The sequence below is a fragment of the Scyliorhinus torazame genome, chromosome 25, assembly GCF_047496885.1.
Source record: "Scyliorhinus torazame isolate Kashiwa2021f chromosome 25, sScyTor2.1, whole genome shotgun sequence".
Lineage (NCBI taxonomy): Eukaryota > Metazoa > Chordata > Chondrichthyes > Carcharhiniformes > Scyliorhinidae > Scyliorhinus > Scyliorhinus torazame.
In genome coordinates, this window is record NC_092731.1 from 21,926,085 (window position 1) to 21,941,276 (window position 15,192).

At 49.4% G+C, this 15,192-nt stretch overlaps 1 protein-coding gene across 2 annotated transcripts in view; it reads right to left on the bottom strand.

Annotated features, from left to right (window-relative positions):
• Positions 1 to 1,348: 1,348 nt before the first annotated feature.
• The window catches only part of srsf7a (serine and arginine rich splicing factor 7a), a 29,890-nt gene continuing 16,046 nt past the window's right edge, over positions 1,349 to 15,192 (bottom strand). Inside the window, exons 2-7 of one of the 2 annotated variants that reach the window (XM_072490156.1) lie at positions 9,557 to 9,781; positions 8,606 to 8,785; positions 6,177 to 6,263; positions 6,028 to 6,072; positions 2,225 to 2,272; positions 1,349 to 1,457 (exon numbers count right to left, since the gene is read on the bottom strand). In XM_072490156.1, coding sequence (XP_072346257.1) covers positions 1,436 to 1,457; positions 2,225 to 2,272; positions 6,028 to 6,072; positions 6,177 to 6,263; positions 8,606 to 8,785; positions 9,557 to 9,771 — 597 coding nt within the window. In that variant the 5' untranslated portion in view covers positions 9,772 to 9,781 and the 3' untranslated portion in view covers positions 1,349 to 1,435. The remainder of the gene's footprint in view (positions 1,458 to 2,224; positions 2,273 to 6,027; positions 6,073 to 6,176; positions 6,264 to 8,605; positions 8,786 to 9,556; positions 9,782 to 15,192) is intronic. The other variant, XM_072490157.1, reaches the window with a different exon arrangement.

The window sequence follows — 15,192 nt, forward strand, 5'->3', positions numbered from 1 at the left end:
GAACCAGGAACACGTGCTGTGTGCACAGTGATTTGCTGCATCCCTGACCCATAAGTTATCTACCCTGGTTTCTCCACTTTCCAATGCCACAGTTGAACTGTGCTTTCGAAGTCAGGTGAACAGCCCGCAGTGTATCCATTACTCGTTAATAATTGATTGTCATATTGCATGGCTTCTTTAAACGGGAAGAGTAAACAAGGGAAATCCCTACCATTTTACCCATGGTGGGTGCAGAGCGACTCATGGTACAGACTGGCCCCAACATCTCCAGTTTAAGGAAGGATTAACACTCCTGATCACTATCCATCAAGCCCTGAAAGTGGAACGGTTCAGCTATTCTACCTTAGCCACACAGCTGACAGGCACAGGGCAGCCCTTAGTCTCTGCATGCCAACTATTAAGTGCAGATCAGGATATTTAGCAGAAAGGAGCAAAGAGCACATATAATTCAGCATACTATCTCAAGCATTTTAAAGAAATGTCCTAGATTATTCTGAGGCGCCATCGTTCTGCGCCTGGCTTGTCACCAAGGTCCCGTGACGAGGAAACACATTTGTGCAGCAAGTCACTGACTTACACATCACTAAGGCACCCAGTTCAATCCTAGCTCAGTGCTGGGCTGGCCCCAGCAGCCTTCGATTATTGGGAGGATTCAACAACTTGTATAACTTCTTTAATGCAGTAAAACACCCCAAGGCACTTCACAACAGCGATTATCAAACAAAATTTGACAGAGCTACAGAAAGGTAACAGTAGAGATGATCAAAGAAGTAGGCTGTAAGACGCGTAGAGTGGTAGAGAGGCAGAATGCACAGGGAGGCTATTTCAGAGCTCAGGGCCTAGGCAGATGAAGGCACAGGGGCCAATGGTGGAGCAATTAAAACAGAAGATGCACAAGAGGCCAGAATGAGAGGAGTGCAAAGATCTCAAGAAACTTGTACAGCTGGAGGAGGTTACAGAGTCATGGAAGGATGAAGCCCTGAAAACAAGGACAGGCATTTTAAAGTTGATGGCTTGTTGGATTTAGAGTCAGTGTAGGTCAACAAGCACAGGCTGACGGGCAAACAGGACTTGGCAAGTCAGGATAATGGCAACAGAGCATTGGATAAGCTCAAGTTTATGTATGCTTGAAGGAGGTCGGCCAGGAGAGCACTGGAACAGTCAAGTTTAGAGAGAACAAGGCATGAACGAGGGTTTGGGCAGCCTGAGCTGAGGTGATGTAAGAGATAGAAAAAGGAGGAATTCTTGGGTGTTGATGGCATATGTAGGCGATCGACAGCTCATCCTGGTCCACCCATGATTTCCTTCTTGCGCACCATTTCACAATCCCCACCAGCAGTGCCAGGATCAGGCTTGGATGCAATGCCTCCTGCAGTCAAATAGTCTATCAACACAAAGTCAAGACTCTCAAAAATAAAGTGTACTTACGCATTCATCAGTCATCAAGTGGTATTAGCCTTTGGAGAGATGGGGATAAAGTTGGTGTGGAAATAAAAATTCTCATCATTTGTGCCCTTAAAAATCTACTTTTGACTAAACCTTTAGGCACCCCTGCACCCTTCTGTGGATTTATGGTGTTTTTTGTGGTCTGATTGCACTGCTTCGGAGTGCCTTGAAATGGTTTGATGTTAAGGTGCTATTTGTTGTTGTCAAACAACTGTACAAATCTGGAAAATTACATTTACCCGGCAAAGCTAGATAGGGCCTTAATTTCTTTATTTTACTTGCAGCCAATTGTTTCCACCCCCCCACGCTTTTTGATATTGATTGCGCTATCCCAGTACCTCGCCCAATTGACCATTCATCACCTGGATGTTAAATGCTGACAGACCAGAGGGATTCACAGCCGAGCTGATTCAGGTCTGTTTAACATGCGCATGGGGGTGGATTTCTATCAGGAGAGACTGGATAATGATCAGGAGACAAAGATTTTCCTCCCAACCCTGGAACGCGGAAGGTAATTGAAACACCCAAACCATAGCAATCTTGGGTTTCCTAACTCGGCGCAAAGCAGAAAATGAACCACAGATTCCCCTGTGATGTGCATGGCCCGTCTACTCACTGAGTTTTGAGAGAGAGAGAAGTTTACTCTCCTCCACACAGGCCCTCTCTGTTAAGAGAATGGCCATTCTCATTCTCCCCCCGCACCCCCCCCCCCCCACTTCACATAAAACTTTTCAACATTTCTGACATGCTGTACTGACCAGAAACAAAATTCACCTACCTTCTTCGAATTGGAGATCTGGATTTGGATCTCATTGGAGTCAGGGACCTGCAGAGAGATAAGGTTAAACTACCATTACACACTAACCATTTCAAAATAACCCACACAAGTGCGATTTTAAAAAGACATTCAGGCAGGTGACTGTCATTGCGTTTTACGCTCCAGTAATCTTAAACTGTTTCTGTGCATGTAATCTAACAACTCCCAATGTGCCCCACCATTCCACGGTGTTAATACCCAATTCAAACAAGTGGTTTAATGGGTAACAGCCGCCATTAAGATGCAGCAGAACACAACAGGCCCGTCGGCTTTAATCGAGATCATACCAACAGCATGGCTCAATGTAAAGCAACTGGGCTAACAGGCCATCTGGTCCAACCAGTTCATGCAGGTGATTAGAATCCACACGAACGGAGACTTCCGGTGGCGCCCTCGAGGAAGCAGGTCGCAGATCGGATCGCTCCCGCCAGCGATGATCAAACGGACCTGTTAAGCGGACTTTTGCGGGACCTGGCAACCTGGTTAGGTTGAGGAGACGATAGGAAAGAGGCTTCCCACCCCGGGGTATGAGCAGCTGGATCAGAAGTGGCTGAGTGGAGCGGCAGGGCTCGAAGCGGGAACCCCAGGCCGGGCGGCAAAACATGGCGGACGGCAGGGACCAGGGAGCGGAGGCTCACCGGCCAAGGGAGCAGCAGATGGAGTTTTTAAGAACTGCTTCGGCGAATTGAAGAGGGACACGTTGGACCCGATGAGAGCTGTAATGGACCGAATGGTCGAGGCGCAGGCGGTCCAGGAGAAGGCGCTCAGGGAGGTCGAGGGGAAGCTCTCCAGCCACGCGGACACGGTGGAGGAGCTGGAGCATGAGGTGGAAGAGCTGAACGCCTGCCAGAGGAGGATGCAGGAGCAGCTTGAAGAGCTGGGGAACAGAGCCAGGAGGCAGAATTTGAGGATCGTTGGCCTCCCAGAGGGCTGCGAGGGGTCGGATCTGGGTGTATACGTGAAAGGTATGCTCGAGGGGCTGATGGGGCCGGAGGTCTTCCTCCAACCTATGGGGGTGGATGGAGCGCAGAGCCTCCCGCAAGGAAGCCCAGGACGGGTGACCGACCGAGGGCCTTGGTGGTCCGCTTTCACCGGTTGCTGACAGGATCGGGCGCTGCGACGGGCCAAGGTTGAGAGGAGCAGCAGATGGGAGAATTGCGAGGTGCGCATTTACCAGGACTTGGGAACGGAGCTGGCCAAGAGGTGTGCAGGATTCATCAAGGTGAAGGCAGTCCTCTACAAAAAGGTGAGGTTTGGAATGCTGTATCCTACGAAGCTGTGGTTACGTTTGAGGAATATCACTACGATTTTGAGACACCAGACCAGGTTTGAACTTTTATCAAAGAAAAGCTGGACTTGAACTAAAGGGCACTTAGCTTTTTCAGTGCTGTACAGTAGCGGCGGTCTGTTAACCTAACTTTCTCGGATTAGGAGTGATCTTTTTCTTGAAAGAAGCTGGACTTGAACTAAGGGACTCTGGGCTCTCAGAGCTTTTGCGTGGCGGCGGTTTGTTAGATTATCCTGTTCTGTAATGTTCTATCCAAGATTGTTTTCAGCCAGGATGGGGAGCGGGGGCTGGAGGGTGCACTATATGGGGTGTTTGTGCGAGATTGCATTGAGGTGGGGGGGGGGGGGGGGGGTAGAGAGAGAGGGGCCCTGCAAAGGGGGTCCCACGCTTGGTATCTTTTTGGCGGGAAATCGGGGCCTAGGAGAGGGGGATGGGCTAGGGGCTGGTCAGGGGACTTGGAATGGCATGGGGAGATACGATCAGGTTAATGGGTCCTGGGGGGGGGGGGGGGGGGGGGGGGGGGGGGGAACGCCCCAGTGTGCTTGGGTGGGAGACAGCGTAGCTAGCGTAGGTCAGGGAGCACCAGGGAGAGTAGGAAGGTCAGGGAGCACCAGGGAGAGTAGGAAGAGGGGCGGGCTAGGGGCTGGCCTGGCAGGTCAGGCCTCGGGGGGTGGGGGAGCAGACGGGAAGGGGAGCAGAGGAGACATAAGGGGCAAGGAGGGGGTGGGGGGGGTTGTCCAGGGACCCCCGGGGGAGAGAGTCGCTGCGGACTCTCAGGGAGCGGCGCAGGAAACCGATAGCAGCAGCATCCCGGGGGGGGGGGGGGGGTTTAGAGCCACGTCAGTTTAGTTTAACACGTGGGGCATGGCAAACAGTTGATAGGGGAAATGCTTTGTTAACATGTTTATTCTTTCCCACTGTTTGTTTTCACTATGTTAAGGCCCTGTTTTCTCTCTGGAAATGTTACAAATGTTTGAAATAAAAAATTTCCAAAAAAAAAAAAACCCAAAGAATCCACACGAACATTCTCTATCTTACATTTCTGCATATCCCTCTGCTCCTTTCTTCTTCAGGAAGTTACCTAGCTTCTCCTTAAAAGCATCCATGCTTTTCACCTCAGCTATTCCATGCGGTAGCACTCTTTGTTAATGAGGATCACAAAGAGGCACGTAGCTCACCTCCATCTTACGGTGGTTAGCACTACTGCCGTTCAAGGGTGCAGGTTAGGTGGAATTGCAAAAATAGGGCAGGGAGTGGGCCTAGACTCGGTGGGCCAAATGGTCTTTTCTGCACTAGAGTGATTATATTCTACCGTAACCCCCAAATGCCTACCATATCCCATAGGTTTCCTTTTACAGACGTATAGAACTGCCTCGACATTTGTACGGACTGCTACAATCCCCTTCCTTGGTAAATTTATTCCGTTACCACCCCAGCTTTTTTCCCCTTTATTCTTTCATTGGGTGCGCATTTTCACTGGCTGGGCTAGCATTATTGTCTATCCCCAACTGCCTCTTGAACTGAGGCCATTTCTTCCACATTGCTGTGGGTCTGGAGTCACGTGTAGGCCAGACCAGCAGATTCCCAAAAGGGACATTGAGTGAACCGGATGGATTTTTACAACAATCAACAATGACTGATTTTTTTTATTGAATGCAAATATCGGTCATCTGTGGTGGGATTGGGATTTGAACCTGGGTCCCCAGAGTATTATCATGGATCTCTGGCTTACTAGTCCAGCGACAATACCACAACGCCACTGCATTCCCGAGCATTTTTATCCTTCTAAAACTTGCAACCCCTGGTATTTTTACACTCACAAAGTCATAGCCCAATTCATGCAGTTTCCTGTTCTTAAAGCAGTTAAGTGCTGTTAGAGGCATGTGTGAACGTCACATCGGATGAGTCCCATCACATTTTTGCTAAATGTCATGAGTGTTAGAGGGAAAACTAGAGAAGGCACACACCAGAGGTTCTTTCGACCCCAAATATCATGCGAAGCCATTCAGCCCCTCAAGTCTGCTCCACCTTTCAATTCTGTCCAGATTATCTGCATCTTAACTCCACCTTTTCTTAGTACCCCATAATACCGCCAACTAGGGGCAACACGGTGGCAGTGGTTAACATTGCTGCCTCATGGCACTGAGGACCCGGGTCACAATCCATGTGGAGTTTGCACATTCTCCCAGTGTCTGCGTGGGTCTCAGCCCCACAACCCAAAAAGGTGTGCAGGGATTTGCCATGCTAAATTGCCGCTTAATTGAAAAAAAAAAGAATTGGGTACTCTAAATTTATAGTAAAAAAATACCACCAATGAACTCAAAAAAATCTAGCAATCTCACTTTTGAAATTTTCAATTGACCTCCAGATTCAAAAGCTTTTTGGAGGAAATTCCCACCATCTTTGCGTGAAGTACTTCCTAACATCAACCCTGAACAGCCTAGCTTTCATTTTAGGGATGTTGGTTGCCACTCACCTACTTCTCTTCTTAGAATATGAAGGAGAACGGGACCGGGATCGGCTGCAATGGGAAAAAAAAATATTTACAGAACGCCCTTCTCCAAAGGCAAAAGGAAAAAGCCTTCTATCCCAACAAAGCCCAAAGCCCCAAGTTTGCCGACTCACCGATCGCGGCTACGGCTTCGGGATCTGGTGTATCGACGCCCCCTCGATCTGGATCTCGAACGGGAACGAGACCTAGACCGCGATCGACTAAAACAGAAGAGAATATAATGAGCTCGGGTGGTGCAAGGGCACTTGTGACAGCCAGCCACGCTGCACAAAGTGTCAAACAAATTATTAAAACGGTTACTTTTTTTAAAAAGTTAAACGTGGATTCATACAGCCAATTTATTGAAGCGTTAAAAAGTCACATTAAATTAAATACTTTTTATATAAAAAAAGGCTTGTAAAATTAAAAACTACTCCTGATAAGAAATTAACCTTTACAGAACAGATTAGCCGTCTCTGCCCCCAGAGAGATCTAGAAGATCTAGAAGACGCAGGTTGGTCTAATTATGTTCATTTCTCGTTGTGTCTAGCAGATCTTCCAAACACAGAAAGCCCAAATCAGGATACATGTGGTGCTTGATTGTGGAATATTTGAGGGGAGTTTGGACTAGGACGGACTAAGTCGGACGCTCCTCTAGCAAACCGGAGAGCCTGATTAGTTGGCTTGATGGGCGTACTTTAGCGTTACATCTTTAAAACTGGCCAATTTTCTGTATCACAAAGACCGTAGACCGATTTTTTTTTTAAGGCAGGACGAAGCAGAACCTCAGGTAGAGGTATATGCGCACAACAGAAGATCTGAACCCGCAGTGGCCAAAGTTTGCTAGAAGGCCCGGTTGCCATGAGGGTCAGAAGATCATTAATCATGGCGACAGACTCAAATGCAGCAACCTGAAAGGTTGGATCAGGTGAATCGTTAGCCAAAGAATTATTACACCAGAAACATTTATTAACAGCCCTTGAAAAACATTAAAACTGGTGGTTAGGGATGAACAATAAACAGGACTAGAATTGTGTGAATGAAAACATATCACATCAACTTGTTAGTTCTACAAAATTGCACCCCCCACCCCCAGAAGGCCAATTAAGCGAGTACACCACACTGCGAAGAACTAAGGGCCAGAGACCAGAAGCTCCCATAATCAATTTCCAGTCTCACCAAATTAGCAAATCTCAGTGGAGGACGCCATTAAACCGGCTTAATGCCACTTGAATGGAGGGAGGGGAGAGAAGAAAAAAAAAAGGGCCACGGAGTACCTTTGCTGTAAAATACAGGTGGCCTCGCCTTTGACACCCTTTCAGCTTAAGAATGGAGGGGTGGGAGGGGGGAAAGAAAGTGTTGAAGGGTGAGAGAGAGAGAGAGAGAGAGAGAGAGAGAGAGAGAGAGAGAGAGAGAGAAAGAAAGAGGAGGGAGGGTGAATGTATGGTTTTGCCATCTGACAAGAGAAGCAGAGGGTTAAAGGTTATAGTCAGTGTGGGCACTGGACAATTTATTAAAAATAATTATTGTTTCATCCCTGCCACCAAAACAATCAATATATTCCCCTAAACTAAAAACAGCATTCAACTCCCTGGACCTGCCCTGACTATCATATATATGGTCCTTAACCTGCACCTCACCAATTCCGAACTTTCAATTCATTTCATAGCAGGTGAAACCTGTCAATCTGGACAGACGAGGCACGACCTTCTCCAGAATCAAACTGGTACCGCCTGGGAGTCCCAATTAACAGGATTCAACTGCATAGTACAGGTACAATGCAGAGCAAAAACTTACTTTACATATATACAGGGTAATTTTTAAAAAAGATCAAAACATTTAAACATGTACATATTATAGTGTTTAAACAGAAGACAAAGTCAGACATTTAATGTACAAATTAAAACATCAAAAAAAGACTTCTAAACCGCTAAAAGCATTATAAGATATCTCAAGATATGACATTCTGGATAACTCAATTACCAAACTCAAGTTACCTACAGCCTAGAATTAACAGGGCGATGTAAACGTTGGCCTATCTTTTTTGTTTTGGGGAAGTTGGGAGGGTGGGTGGGGGAAAAAAAAAGATGAAGGTAGGGAGCAGAGTGCAAATAATGTTATCTTCTAAAGCTGTAGGTAACAGGACTGCCTTGGAGCTGCTCTGTGCTACAACATAACCAAGTTGGGCTTTACCAGTCACGGCGAGGCTGTTAGAACAAGAGTTTCAGTGCATTGGATTCAAGAGGAAGTGCCATGTTTGACCAAATATATTGTGGAAATTGAACCCAGAGAGAGAACAGCCACGAACAAGTCGCGGTGCCACCTCCTGATGAAACATTTGTGCTACAGTAACACCGAGCTGGTGAAGTTTATATAACTATTTACTGCCCCCCCTCCCGCTAGAGTTTTATACAATATTCTGCCCCCACCCCCCATTTTGCTTAAGATTTTTTCAAGGGCCAGTTACATAAATAGCAGTTTCTTCCCAAGACTCATGCTTATCCCGCTGACCGGACGACACGGATATCCCCACTTTTCAATCAGCGCGCCCTCGGCAGCTTACCTGATGCCGCGCCTTCTCTTGCTGTAACGGTAGCAATCGTAGGCGTAGTGGCCACGCTCGCCGCACTGATAGCAACGGTCATTGGGGTCAAACTGGCGGCGAGCGGGAGGACGGCCATAGCGCGATTTGCGTGACATCCCATTTGATAGCTCGACTCGCACCCTCGATCCACACAGAACCCTGGAAAAAAAAAGAGAGAAATTAGTTTCTAAAGAGCTAGGAGGCAACAATGCCTCACAATATAGGCATGCTGCACATTCACTTCAAGTTCTTAACCCAATGTTGAACTCCCCACATAAATTAGAGAAAGCATCTGTGACCATGTAGCTGCATGCACTACTAAACCTCCATCGTTCTTCATCTCCAACAAGTTAAGCAAGAAGCACAACATGCAGGAAATGTACAAAAGCTCCACCAACCTTTGAAAAAGGTGGGTTCAAATTTCCGACAAGTGCCTCCAACTCAAACACTCATCACCTTTGAAGATCTCTGTCCATTTCCAGCATGTGTTTTATTTTCATCTGAATATTTTTAACACACTAATAAATCGTCAGCAAAAGTCGAAAACCTACTGGAATCAAATCATGTTTAGCTCAGCACATGGCCACCGTGCCCAGTTTGAACCAGGTTATTTGATCAATGGGCCTCACAGACAAGCCCGATGCAAAATCCCCACAGGCTTGTCAGGTGAGGTGATGACGAAGAGTGGACTTCTGTGGGAGGAAACCGGAGCACCCAGAGGAAGTCCACGCAGTCACGGGGAGAACGTGCAGACCCGACACAGACAGTGACCCAAGTCGGGAATTGAACCTGGAGCGGTGAAGCAACAGTGCTACCGTGCCGCCCATAGGATTAGGGATGGAAGCTAGGAATGTTGTGACATCGAGGGAGACCAGACTCAGTTTCTAATGCAGCGCTGCACATGGGGATTTCCCACCCCAAGATACTCACTTGCCATCCATCCCACGCACAGAATCCTCTGCATCTCTGGGGTCTTCAAACTCCACAAAAGCAAAACCCGGAGGGTTCCGTGCTACCCACACATTCCTCAAAGGGCCATAGTAGCTGAAAGCTCGTTCCAGCTCTCCTTTAGCAGCTCCCGTTCCTAAATCACCGACGTAGACTTTGCAGTCGGAAGTTCTGGAGCCTCTGGAGTAATACGACATTCTTCAGCTCCTGCAAAAGGCAAAAAGTAAAATCAATCATTTTCTTCCCTCAAATAATCATTGACCACTTGCTAGGTTTCAAAATAAATCTGGCCACGCGTCTAACCACTTACAATTCTACACAATTAGAATACTTTAGTACCAGGTTCCTTTTACAGCTATGGCTTTTAGAGCAAAATTGAATGCACCATTTTCCAAACATAGCTGTCAAGCGTGACCACATTTCACACAGCTTTTATATAGAGTATCCAATTAATTTTTTTCCAATTCAGGGGCAATTTTGCGTGGCCAATCCACCTACCCTGCACGTCTTTGGGTTGTGGGGGCGAACCCACGCAGACACAGGGAGAATGTGCAAACCCCACACGGACAGTGACCCAGAGCCGGGATCGAACCTGGGACCTCAGCGTCGTGAGGCAGCAGTGCTAACCACTGCGCCACTGTGCTGTCCGAGAAAACATTTGATTGAGACACAAAAACAACAATGTAACCGAAAACACCTCAGTGACGACCAATATTCACAAACTTTGAGAGTTAGCAACCTCACACTTTATTCTTGGTGTTCATCTCAAATTGCCCTTGTTCTTTGCTGCTACAATCCACATGCTTGTGGCTAGTGTTCAGACACAGAGGCCCACATCTACTGGCAATGGAGCAGATTGCACAGCAGGTACACAAGCAGTCCAGCACTCTATTTTGTTAAAAATCCCTCCCCTCACCTAGTTAAGGAGCAATTTAGCGTGGCCAATCCACCTACCCTGCACATCGTTTTAGGCTGTGGAGGAGACCCATGCAGACACGGGGAAGAATGTGCAAACTCCACACGGACAGTGACCCAGGGCCGGGATCAAACCTGGGACCTTGGCGCCTTGAGGCATCGGCACTAACCACTGCGCCACCGTGCCACCCTGCAAATGTCAGGTCAGAACTTTTACACAATGAGACACACAACTGGTTTTCCTCTCCCAACATAGGTATAAAGTCTTTTTAGTTTCAAAAGAAATACGGAATTATTTTGTTTAAATGTCTGTGTAATTAGAGACCAAGAAAAATCCAGCAACCAGGACTTCCGGGTGCGGCTATGCAGAGCTAGGTCGCATATTCGGCAGCTCCTGCTTGGAATGGACTTTTGGGCTCTTTTACAGGGCCCCCACGACATTTGTTTGACATTTCCCGGTGTGGGAAGAAGGCTGCAATATTCCCCCGACAGTGTCCCCAGGAAGGGTATGTCTCTTGGTTGCCAGACACACGCAGAAACAGTAAAAGATTTGGCTGCAACTGCAGGATAAACAGGGCCTCTTCCAGCATGCAGGCGGGGGAAGGGCAAGCTTAAAACTGCAAGCTGACCTGAGGGCCTGTATCAAAAGTGAATTCTAGCAGCAGAGGGAACAACTGTGAAAAGACCTCATCAAGGCCACTGAAGGGACTTCCGGTTGCGGTGATGCCTAGCTAGCCGCACGCTTCGGCGGCTCCAGCTCCGACGGACCTTCGGGCTCTTTTAAGAGCCCCAACGGGGAATTTTTCGACGACGCAACCCGGTGTGGGGCATGTGAGAAGGGAGTCCCCCCCAAACGAAGGAGGAAAAAACCGGCGGCGGCGGCTGCAGCGCGAGGAATTGTCGACCAAAGGGTCAGAAAGAGAGAAGTACAAGATGGCGGCGGAGAAAGCGCAGGCGACATGGGGGCCTGAGCATGAAATTGTGAGACGGTGCGTGGAGCTGCTGAAGAGGGAGGTGCTGACCCCGTTGCTACAGGCAATTGAGGGGCTCAAGGAGACATTAAAGACCCAGGAGACAGAGCTCCGTGTGGTGGAGCAGAAGGTGACAGATATTGAGGACGAGATCCTGGGCCTGGCGGTTAAGACACAGACGCACTTCATAAAAAGTGTACTGAAAGGATCGAAGCCCTAGAAAATGGAGCGCGAAGGAAGAACCTTCGGATACTGGGTCTCCCTGAGGGTGTGGAAGGAGTGGACTGTGGAGCGTACGCAAGTACGATGCTGAGCTCACTGATGGGTGCTGAGGCCCCTACGGGCCCCTTGGAGGTGGAGTCGGCAAATCGGATTCCGGCGAGAAGACCAAAAGCGGGAGAACCACCCAGGGCGATAATCGTGCGATTTTACCGCCTTAAGGATAGAGAAGAGGTCCTGAGATGGGCTAAAAAGGTGCGGAGTAGCAGATGGGAGAATGCAGTGGTACAGGTATACCAGGATTGGAGTGCGGAGGTGGCGAGAAGGAGGGCGAGCTTCAACCGAGCCAAAGAGGTGTTGCATAAAAGGAAGGTGAAGTTCGGGATGCTGCAGCCGGCAAGACTATGGGTCACGTATCAGGAGAGACACCATTATTTCGAGACGGCGGAGGAAGCATGGACCTTCATCAAAGAAGAGAAACTGGATCGGAACTGAGGGACTGATGCTGCAGGAAATGTTATTGTTAATGTTACGGTGGAAGTTAATTGAGAAGTAAACAGGGAAGGGGGGAGACATTGGGGAAATGTGGGCGCTGGTGAGGGGGGAAAGACGGGACATAGTTGGAGAATGGGGAAGGGGAGGGGGAGGGGAAAGGGAGCTGCGCCATAAGAGGCGGGTCAGGTAAAGGGATGTTCCCGCACCAGAAAGAATAAGGCGGGAAGACAGGCGCAAGGCGGATGGGAGTTCCCCACATGGGGGTGGGGGGGGGGGGGGGGGGGGGGGGGGGTCGAGGAGTGAGCAGGAGTAGCCGGGGTCAGTTGAAGTCAGCTGACTTACGGAAGTAATATGGGGGGGAGCAATCATGCTAGAAAGAGATCTAGCGGGGAGGGGAGGGAGGGGGGGGGGGGGGACAACTGGGTTGCTGCTGCGGAAATCCAAAAGGAAATGGCTAAAGAGTGGGTGGGCGGGGATGGTGTGCGACGCTGGGGGAGCGAGCGGGAGCGCGGAGGCGGGATATGGGACTGGCCTAGAGAAGGTAATGGCTAGTCGACACGGGAGGGGGGCAGGTAGCCCCCTAGTGAGGCTGATCACGTGGAACGTGAGAGGCCTGAACGGACCGATAAAAAGGGCCAGAGTGCTCGCGCATTTGAAAGGACTAAGGGCAGACGTGGTTATGCTCCAAGAGACGCACCTAAAGGTGGCGGACCAAGTTAGGCTAAGGAAAGGATGGGTGGGACAGGTGTTCCACTCAGGACTGGACGCAAAGAATAGAGGGGTGGCCATTTTGGTGGGGAAACAGGTCGCATTTGAAGCAAAGAACATCGTAGCAGATAGCGGAGGTAGATATGTAATGGTGAGTGGCAGGCTGGAGGGAATGGAGGTCGTGTTGGTTAACGTGTATGCCCCAAACTGGGACGATGCGGGATTTATGAGACGGATGCTGGGGCGTATACCGGACCTGGAGGTAGGAAACTTGATTTTAGGAGGGGACTTTAATACGGTGCTGGACCCGGGGCTAGATAGATCCAGCTCAAGGACCGGAAGAAGGCCGGCAGCGGCCAAGGTACTTAAGGGGTTTATGGACCAAATGGGGGGAGTGGATCCATGGCGATTTCTTAAGACCTAGGGCTAGGGAGTTTTCCTTCTTCTCCCATGTCCATAAAGTGTACTCCCGGATAGATTTTTTTGTTTTGGAAAGGTCGTTGATCTCTAGGGTGGAAGAAGCTGAGTATTCAGCCATAGCGGTTTCGGATCATGCCCCACATTGGGTGGACCTGGAATTAGGAGAGGAAAGGGAGCAGAGAACACTCTGGCGATTAGATGTGGGACTGATGGCGGATGAGGGAGTGTGTGCAAGAGTGCGGGGGTGTATTGAGAGATATCTGGAGGTCAATGACGACGGCGAGGTCCCTGTGGGAGTGGTATGGGAAGCACTAAAAGCGGTGGTCAGAGGAGAGCTGATCTCCATTGGGGCCCACAAAAGGAAAACAGAGGCCAAGGAAAGGGAAAGATTACTGGGGGAGATTTTAAGGGTGGATAGGGAATTTGCAGAGACCCCGGAGGAGGAATTGTACAGGGAGAGGAGACGACTCCAGACGGAATTTGACCTTCTGACCACCAGAAAGGCGGAGGTACTGTGGAGGAAGGCACAGGGGAGGAGGTATGAATATGGGGAAAAGGCGAGTCGCCTGTTGGCTCATCAATTGCGAAAGAGGGCAGCAGCGAGGGAGATAGGAGGAATTAGAGACGAAAGGGGAGACACGGTGCGAAGGGCAGGAAAGATAAATGAGGTGTTCAAGACCTTCTATGAGGAACTGTATAGATCTCAACCCCCAGAGGGAGAGGAGGGGATGCGGCAGTTCCTGGACCAATTGAGGTTCCCGAAAGTGGAGGAGCGGGGGGTGGTAGGCCTGGGAGCACCGATTGGGGTGGACGAGGTTATTAAGGGACTGGGAAGCATGCAAGCAGGGAAGGCCCCAGGACCAGACGGGTTCCCGGTGGAGTATTACAGAAAATATGTGGACTTGTTGGCCCCGTTGATGGTGAGGACGTTCAATGAGGCCAGGAAAGGGGGGACTCTACCCCCGACGATGTCGGAGGCAACGATATCGTTAATTTTGAAGAGGGATAAAGATCCGTTGCAGTGCGGGTCCTATAGACCCATTTCATTGTTGAACGTGGACGCCAAATTGTTGGCAAAGGTACTGGCATCGAGGATAGAGGACTGTGTCCCGGGGGTGGTGCACGAAGACCAGACAGGGTTCGTAAAAGGGAGACAACTGAATGTTAACGTGCGACGACTATTAGGGGTGATAATGATGCCCCCAGTGGAGGGGGAGGCAGAGATAGTGGCGGCAATGGACGCAGAGAAGGCATTTGATAGGGTGGAGTGGGAGTATTTATGGAAAGTGTTAAGGAGGTTTGGGTTTGGGAACGGGTTTATTAGCTGGGTTAGACTTCTTTATGGGGCTCCAACGGCAAGCGTAGTTACAGGTCGACATAGATCGGAGTATTTCCGACTATATAGGGGAACAAGACAGGGATGCCCGCTGTCTCCATTGTTGTTCGCGTTGGCAATTGAACCTCTGGCCATGGCGTTGAGAGACTCCAGGAAATGGAGAGGGGTGATTAGAGGGGGAGAAGAACACCGAGTCTCGTTATAGGCGGATGACCTATTGTTATACGTGTCGGACCCAGCGGGGGGAATGATAGAGGTTATGCGAATTTTGAGGGGGTTCGGGGATTTCTCGGGGTATAGGCTAAACATGGGGAAGAGTGAATTATTTGTGATACATCCAGGGGACCAGAGTAGAGAGATAGAAGGCTTGCCTCTAAGGAAAGTGGAAAGAAACTTCCGATACCTGGGGATTCAGATCGCTAGGAGCTGGGGAACCTTGCACAGACTTAATCTGACACGGTTGGTAGAACAAATGGAGGAGGACTTCAAGAGGTGGGACATGCAGCCTCTATCGCTGGCGGGCAGGGTGCAAGCAATTAAGATGATGGTCCTCC